The 9,170-nt window shown below is 49.5% G+C and overlaps 1 protein-coding gene across 2 annotated transcripts in view; it reads left to right on the top strand.

The window, feature by feature from the left end:
• Positions 1–4,733, top strand: part of LOC116988135 — a 28,423-nt gene extending 23,690 nt beyond the window's left edge. For both annotated transcript variants that reach the window (XM_033044646.1, XM_033044647.1), the window contains exon 10: positions 4,082–4,733. In XM_033044646.1, coding sequence (XP_032900537.1) covers positions 4,082–4,203 — 122 coding nt within the window. In that variant the 3' untranslated portion in view covers positions 4,204–4,733. The remainder of the gene's footprint in view (positions 1–4,081) is intronic.
• Positions 4,734–9,170: the final 4,437 nt, after the last annotated feature.

Here is a 9,170-nt window from a genome sequence, read left to right on the forward strand (position 1 = left end):
CCTCCCTCGTCTCTCTCTCCATTCACGCCCCCTCTGTCCCCTCTCTCTCCTCTCACCCCCCTCTCTCTCCCCCCACTGTCTCCCTGTCTCCTTCCCTCTCTCTCTCTCTCTCCACCTCCCTTTGAGAGTCTGTCACTTCGGCACAGAGACTCTCGCGGCAGCGGAGCTTCCGACGGCTCCGTGGCCCGGGACACTCGCACTGTCCGGAGCTGCTCCATGGCCGAAGCTGCAGGGAGCGACTCACAGCCCCACAAACACTCGACAGCGCCGCAAACACTCACAAGTCCCGGCTCCCCGCATCTATTCCCGCCTGCTGGTTCTGCTCCCATCCCTCCCGCAGCCCCTGGTCTCCAACACCCGCGGACCATGCAGTTTATCCGAGTTTTGAAATTTTCGTTTATCACAAAATTTCTCACCACTCAGCGTGAGAAATGTCTGATGAGCGTGAGGGCGTGAGAGTTTGCTTGAGGGCGTGAGTCTCACGCTCAAAGCATGAGAGTTGGCAGCCCTGCAATAGGTGCAGGAGTAGGCCATTCGACCCTTCGAGCCAGCACCGCCATTCAATATGATCATGGCTGATCATCCACAATCAGTACCCCGTTCCTGCCTTCACCCCATATCACCTGACTCCGCTATCTTTAAGAGCCCTATCTGGTTCTCTCTTGAAAGTATCCAGAGAACTGGCTTCCTGAGGCAGAGAAATCCACAGACTCGCAACTCTCTGTGTGAATAAGTGTTTCCTCGTCTCCGTTCTAAATGGCCTACCCCTTATTCTTAAACTGTGGCCCCTGGTTCTGGACTCCCCCAACATCGGGAACATGCCTCTAGCGTGTCCAAACCCCTAATAATCTTATATGTTTCAATAAGGTCAGTGGAATTCTCTGCCTCAGAGGGCGGTGGAGGCAGGTTCTCTGGATGCTTTCAAGAGAGAGCTAGATAGGGCTCTTAAAAATAGCGGAGTCAGGAGATATGGGGAGAAGGCAGGAACGGGGTACTGATTGGGGAAGATCAGCCATGATCACATTGAACGGTGGTGCTGGCTCGAAGGGCCGAATGGCCTACTCCTGCACCTATTGTCTATTGTCTAAGATCCCCTCTGATCCTAAACTTCAGAGTATACAAGCCCAGTTGTAGACTTGCTTTTCATGCTTTTCCTTTTGCAGTGTCAAAAGTATGAATGATTTATTCGTGTCCTCTATACTGAATTTCACAGATTTAAATTCCAGTCTGGGTTCAGCTTTATTATTGTCCCGTGTACCGAGGTACAGTGAAAAGATTTGTCCTGCGTGCTATCCAAACAGATCACATAATACTATACATAAACACAATCAAGTCAAACCCCAGTCCAATAGGTAGAGCAAAGGGGAAGATACAGAGTGCAGAATATAGTTCTCAGCATTGTAGCGCATCAGTTCCACAGACAAAGTCCAATGTCCGCAATGGGGTAGAGGTGAATCGGACAGTACCCTAGCTTATGGAAGGGCCGTTCAGAAGCCTGATAACAGAGGGGAAGAAGCTGTTCCTGAGTCTGGTGGTGCGCGCTTTCAAGCTTCTGTACCTTCTGCCGGACGGGAGCGGGGAGGAGGAGGAATGTGGGACAAGGTTTTGGTTTTGTAATTGATCGTTAGACTCCTTGCACATTTCCCCCCCCCCCCCCCACTGTTCCATGAAGGCACACGTTCTCATCCAGCAGCCTCTATAGTGAATGCCGCTGGCTGCTCTACCATGGAAGGCACCACCACCACCACCACCAGGCCAATTCCCGGCAGACCAGTTGCGTTTACATGATCATCATCTTGTTTCTTTTAATTTTAATTTGGAGAATCCACAGAGAAACAGAATATCCGGCCCAACTAGTCCGTGCCAACCCACCCTGTCCGTGCCGGCCCACCCTGTCCGTGCCGGCCCACCCTGTCCGTGCCGGCCCACCCTGTCCGTGCCGGCCCACCCTGTCCGTGCCAACCCACCCTGTCCGTGCCAACCCACCCTGTCAGTGCCGACCCACCCATTCACATTAGTTCTATCCTACACGCTAGGGACAATTTGTAGAAGCCAATTAACCTACAAACCCGCACGTCTTTGGGATGTGGGAGGAAACCAGAGCACCCGGAGAAAACCCACACTGTCACGGAGAGAACGCACGAACTCCGTACATACAGCGCCCGGGGTCAGATCGAACCCGCGTCTCTAGTGTTGTGAGAAAGCGGGTCTACCCGCTGCGCCACTGGACAAACTGAATAGTTCGGGCTCTTTTGGAAAAGATAAAAGGTTGCCTGATTAAAATCAGATTAGCAGTAGCTTTAGACAGATGTTTCACCTCTGGCTGGAGTCTGGAACTAGGGGCTGTCAGTAGATAAGAGAGTCACTAACAAATCTTTCAAGACTTTAAACTTTGTGTATACACACACACACATACACGCACACAAGTATTCAGTTCACAAGATGGCAGTAAATAGCACACGACTCAACTGTCTACATTATACAAGTATAAATCCCCAAGTGATTGGTTAATGATTAGATTTAAGGAGCAGTCCTGCACTAATTTTAAAAGAGCTAGATAGGACTCTTAAAGATAGTGGAGTCAGGGGATACGGGGGGAAGGCAGGAACGGGGTACTGATTGGGGGTGATCAGCCATGATCACATTGAATGGCGATGCTGGCTTGAAGGGCCGAATGGCCTACTCCTGCACCTATTGTCTATTGTCTATAAATCCAGTTGAGAGTTCGGGGAAAACCCCTGTACCTGAGTGTGCGAGAATGTGGATGATGTGTAGAACGTGATCGGATAAAGGTGTAAATGCCATCATTGGAAAGAGCGCTGAGAAGATTGACGAGGGTGTGGCCAGGACTCGAGGGCCTGAACTGTAGGGAGAGGTTCCCCCACATCAGCCTGAAGGAGGGTCTCGAGCCGAAACGTCGACCTATTCCTTCGCTCCATCGATGCTGCCTCACCTGCTGAGTATCTCCAGCAATTTTGTCCACCTTCGATTTTTCCAGCATCTGCTGTTCTTTCTTAAATATAGGGAGACTAGGACTTTCTATATATAGGGCAGGCTAGGACTTTCATACTTCGAGCGCAGGAGGCTGGGGAGTGATCTTAGAGAGGGGTGTAAGATCATGAGGGGGGGATAGGTAAATGCACAGTCTTTTACCCATTTAAGGGGAATCAAGAACCAGCTGGCCTAGGCTGAAGGTGCTGCACTGAGGGCACTAGATTGGGATGACAGATGGCACAATGGGCTAAGTGTTCGGCTGGCAACCGGAAGGTAGCCAGTTCGAATCCCGCTTGGAGTGCATACTGTCGTTGTGTCCTTGGGCATGACACTTCACCCACCTTTGCCTGTGTGTGAATGTGTGTGAGTGATTGGTGGTGGTCGGAGGGGCCGTAGGCGCAGATTGGCAGCCACGCTTCCATCAGTCTGCCCCAGGGCAGCTGTGGCTACAGAAGTAGCTTACCACCACCGAGTGTGACTGAGGAGTGAATGAATAATGCGATGTAAAGCGCCTTGAGTATTAGAAAGGCGCTATATAAATCCCATCCATTATTATTAATATTATTGTTTTTTTTAATTTATTGAATTTTCGTTGATTTTTATGGTATCTAGTGAGTGCTGGGTTTACATATATCTTTCCACTATCTTTCCACTGACTGGAAAGCACGCATCAAAACCTGGGTACACATGACGATAGACTAAACTGTAACTGCTGTATACAGTTTCTGTTGTAGTGAGAATTTCATTGTTCCATTTTGAGACATGTGACGATAAAGGGCCTGTCCCACTTAGGCAACTTTTTACATGGCTGCCAGGGACTGGTTTTAACGGAATTCACCTACGACACCTGCCGACAAACGACGACAGCAAAACACTGTCGCCAACATTTTTTTAACACGTTGACATTTTTGCGGCAGTCGCCCAAAAAAATTCGTCTAAGTGGGACAGGCCCATAAAACACTCTTGACTGTCTCGGGGCAATGTTTTCACTCAGAGGATGGTGGTGTGTATGTGGAAGCAAGAGATAGTTGGGGGGGGGGGGGGTGGTCTAGGGTTTGGGCATGACCTCTTCTGCCCTTTCTTTCAGCTGTTCAGCCCCACCCTGAGGATCCGTTCCCCTCCAGCCCCGACGTCGGTCTGCTGGATGAAATCATCTCGGACGTCACACACTCGACCTCTTGCTGGCTGGACCCCACCGACACAGAATAAGCCCACGGTCAGCCACGGCGGGTAGAGCTGCTTGCCTCACAGCGCCAGAGACCCGGGTTCAATCCTGGCTACGGGCGCTGACTGTGCGGACTTTGTACCTCCTTCCCCGTGACCGCGTGGGTTTTCTCCGGGTGCTCTGGTTTCCTCCCACACTCCAAAGATGTGCAGGTTTGTAGGTTAAAATGACTCTGTCCATGCATTTTAGAAGCATAGAATATAGGGGCAGGAGTAGGCCATTCGGCCCTTCGAGCCAGCACCGCCATTCAATATGATCATGGCTGATCATCCAAAATCTGTACCCCGTTCCTGCTTCTGCCCAAGCCGGCTGCCTGCCCCTATTCCAGGGTTACGTCCGATCCGGGTGGTTTTAGAGAGGGACTGCCTGCTGTCCATGGGCACCCTGGGGGATTTCCGGGACCGCTGGAATGTATCCACAGTAAGGATGGGACATAATTATTTAATATTCAGTATTTAAGAATATCTGTTTTACTTTGTATTATGGTGGTGGGTTTGTTTGTATTTTGTATTGTACATATCACTTTTGTAAATAATTGATTAAAATTATTTTTGGTTAAAAAAAAAACAGCATCTGCAGCTCCTGTGTTATAGCCCTGTCCCACATTGCGAGTTAATTTCAAGAGCTCTCCCGAGTTTAAAAAAAATCAAACTCGTGGTAAGCACGGAGAATGAACATAGCGGGTACATCGGAGCTCGGGAACGTCTCTTAGCGCTAACGGCAGGTACTCAGGAAGACTCGTGAAGATTTTTCAACATGATGAAAAATGTCCACGAGAGCCCTGAGTACCGACGAGTGGCCATTACCGTAAATCTCCGAGTTCGAATCAGGGCAAACTCGGGAGAGCTCTTGGAATGAATTCGTACCGTGGGACAGGGGTTTTAGTCTCTCCTCTGTCAGAAGTTCCTCCATTCTATCCTAACCCTGCCACAGAAGCCCCAGGCAAGCATACGTCAAGGCAGCGGTATAAAGGTCCGCTCTATGATCTTTGGTATATAGTGCCATCCGCTTCGTTCCGATACAACTGGTGGCGTTCTCAGAAGCTTTGTTAAAGCGTGAAATGGCAGCTGATGTCTCCTGGGGACCACTCAAAGCACATCATCACTGGAACGCCCTCCCCATCCCTGAACACATTAGCGACACTTGCACCAAGAACGTTCCACACGAAACTGCAACACAAAATGTAATTGCTGATAGCACATTTTAATTCGCAACATATTCGCAGGAAGAATTAGTACATTTATTATCCGAGCGACTGAGGAGGAGATTATTCGGAATCTTTGGAACAAGAAGTCCTGCGGGCACCATGTACCAGACCTTCAGAGTGTAAACCAAAACTGATTTTAAAGTAACCCTTATTGAAATCAGGCTGCCGTCTATAAATTGCAGCTGATTCAGCTAATGAATCTTCCCCTTCGTTTTTGCCCACCAGCAAGAAAAAGCCAATGTATCAACTAGGAGCAGGAATATTAACTAGTCATTGAGTCACACAGCACGGAAACAGGCCCTTCGGCCCAACTCGCCCATTCCGACCAACATGTCCCATCATCACTAGTCCCACCTGCCTGAGTTTGGCCCATATCCCTCTAAAACTGAATTTTCTGAATTTCCCTGAGGGGATCAATAAAGTATTTATTATTATTATTATTATTATTATTATTATTAACTGTCCGATATATGATTGATTGAAAGATACAGCAAGGAAAGAGGCCCTTCAGCCCATCAATGGTCAGCATGCCGACCATCGGTTAACCGTTCTGTTATTCCACTTTCTCACCCACTCCCGACACACTGAGGACTGGTTTACATGTGACGAAGCGGGTAGAACCACTACCTCACAGCGCCAGAGAACCAGGTTCGATCCTGACCTCGTGTGCCGCCTGTGTATAATTTGCACGCTCTCCCTGAGACCGCGTGGGTTTCCTCCGGGTGCTCCGGTTTCCTCCCACATCTCAAAGACGTGCGGGTTTGTAGGTTAATCGGCTCCTCTGTAAATTGCCCCAAGTGTGTAGGTGAGGGGGTAGAATCTGGGGGCAGTTGTTGGGAGTGCGGGAAGCGTAGAAATTTGGGGGGATTCATGTCGGAATAAGGCAAAGGGTTGGTTTATGGCTGGCATTGACTCAGTGGGCCGAAGGGCCTGTTTTCATAGAAACATAGAAAATAGGTGCATGAGTAGGCCATTCGGCCCTTCGAGCCTGCACCGCCATTCAATATGATCATGGCTGATCATCCAACTCGGTATCCCATACCTGCCTTCTCTCCATACCCCCTGATCCCTTTAGCCACAAGGGCCACATCTAACTCCCTCTTAAATATAGCCAATGAACTGGCCTCAACTACCTTCTGTGACAGAGAGTTCCAGAGATTCACCACTCTCTGTGTGAAAAATGTTTTCTCATCTCGGTCCTAAAAGATTTCCCCCTTATCCTTAAACTGTGACCCCTTATCCTGGACTTCCCCAACATCGGGAAAAATCTTCATCCTGGATCTCTCTATGAATCTACGGAATGTTTAGGCATTTGAAATGAGAAAGTGTTCCATCCGCCAGCGCGGATTCACAAATAAATCATTTGTGGTGTCTCTGACCAACTTGCTTTGCCCCTGATTGAACTGTACTGTCATTCATGCTGCCTCTACACGTTACACATCAGGCCTGGCTCTATCTACGTCTCAGTGTAGCCGTGCCAAGTGTTCTCAATAAACTGGGGCTGCACAGCGACGCAGTGGGTAGTGCTGCTGCCTCACAGCGCCAGAGAGCGAGATTCTATCCTGACTACGGGTGCTGTCTGTACGGAGTTTGTACGTTCTCCCGGTGACCTGCGTGGGTTTTATCCGGGTGCTCCGGTTCCCTCCCACACTCCAAAGATGTATAGGTTTGTCGGCTAATTGGCTTGGTAAAATTGTAAATTGTCCCTAATAATAATAATAATAATATATCTTTTATTGTCATTGCACGTCAGTGCAACGAGATTTAGTGTGCAGCTCCACTGATGTCCAGGAAAGGTAAATAAATACAATACATAAATAAACAAGCTGAATTGATTGACGTGACCATCTGAGGGAGACTGTCCAAAGGGGGTGGGTGGGGGGGCACTCATTAGGGCCGGTTCTGAGCCGCTATAGCTCTTGGGATGAAACTGTTCCTGAGTCTGGAGGTTCGGGCGTAGAAGGCCTTGTAACGTCTGCCGGAGGGAAGTAGTTGAAACAGACCGTGGCAGGGGTGTGATGAGTCCTTATGGATGCTGAGGGCCTTCCTGAGGCACCGCGTGTGGTAGATGCCCTCCAAGGCTGGTAGCTCTGTCCCGATGATCCTCTGCGCTCTGTTGACGACGCGCTGAAGAGCTCTCCTCTCCGCCTCCGTGCAGCTGAGATACCACACAGAGATGCCATACGTTAGTATGCTCTCTGTGGTGCAGCGGTAGAACGTTGTCAGCAGCTGTTGGGGCAGACCAGTCTTTTTTAATGTCCTCAGGAAGAACAGTCGTTGCTGTGCCTTCTTGACCAGCGCGGCGGTGTTTGTGGACCATGTGAGGTCTTCTGAAATGTGAGTGCCCAGAAACTTAAAGCTGGACACTCTCTCCACACTTTCCCCATAAATGGAGATTGGGTCGTATTCTCCAGAATGGGACCTCCTGAAGTCAATGATCAGCTCCTTGGTCTTGGAGGTGTTTAGTGCCAAGTTGTTATTGGCGCACCAGTCCGCCAGGTTCTGCACCTCCGCTCTGTATTTTGTTTCATCACCGTTGGTGATCAGCCCAATCACTGTTGTGTCGTCTGCAAACTTCACGATGGTGTTGGTGTCGAATGCAGGGACACAGTCGTGAGTGAAGAGGGAGTAGAGCATGGGGCTTAGTACACAACCCTGTGGTGTGCCGGTGCTCAGGGTGATGGTGGAGGACAGGTGCGGGCCCAGTCTCACTGCCTGCGGTCGCTCCGTGAGAAAGTTCAGGATCCAAGCGCATATCGGTGAGCTGAGGCCTAGCTGGTGGAGTTTGGTGGTGAGCTTGGTGGGGATGACCGTATTGAATGCAGAGCTATAGTCAATGAAGAGCATCCTCACATACGTGCCCTGTCTGTCCAGGTGAGTCAGGACAGTGTGAAGGGCCAGAGAGATGGCATCCTCTGTCGATCTATTTGCTAGTGGGTGTAGGATAGTGTTATGGGGCTGTCCCACTGCGGCGACCTAATCTGCGAGTTCTGGCGAGTTTGCCCTCGACTCATACTCGCAGCATGGTCGACATGAGGTCCTAGGATGTCTTTGTAACTCTCCTTCATGCTCGAAAGTAGTCCCCGTGTACTCGAGGCCTCAGCTAGGTCGCGGCGTATTTTTCAACGTGTTGAAAAGAGCCCGCGAGTAAAAAAAGGTCGCCATGGAAAAAATCAATACTTTTTTTACTCGTAGGTTTAGTCAAAGTAGGTCGTAGTAGGTTGGCATGTTAGTTGTAGGTAATTGAGGGTAGTCGTAGATAGTCAACATAGTCGAAGGGAGGTCGAAGGAGATCGAAGGAGGTTGTCTTCACTCTCCACTGTTCGGTGTCCAATTTTCCCGAAGCTAGTTGAAGCTAGTCTTCAACATAGTTGAAGGAGGTCGAAGGAGGTCTTCTACATAGTCGAAAGAGGTCTTCAACATGACATTTCTTCAAACGCTCCTAAACTCGCCAATTAGGTTCCCGCAGTGGGACAGCCCCTTTAGTGTGCGGGGTGATCGCAGGTCGGCGCGGGCCGAAGGGCCTTTTCTCTGAACTAAACTAAACTAAACTAAATCAAGTCAAGTCAAGAGAGTTTATTGTCATGTGTCCCAGATAGGACAAATTAAATTCTTGCTTGCCGTTTGTTTGTTCTGCTGCAGAATTAATGAAAAGAGGCAAGGTGGTTGGAAAGTATAGATACAAAATGCTGGAGTAACTCAGCGGGACAGGCAGCATCTGTGGAGAGAAGCAATGGGTGACGT

The sequence above is a fragment of the Amblyraja radiata genome, chromosome 26 (genome assembly GCF_010909765.2).
Source record: "Amblyraja radiata isolate CabotCenter1 chromosome 26, sAmbRad1.1.pri, whole genome shotgun sequence".
Classification (NCBI taxonomy): Eukaryota; Metazoa; Chordata; class Chondrichthyes; order Rajiformes; family Rajidae; genus Amblyraja; species Amblyraja radiata.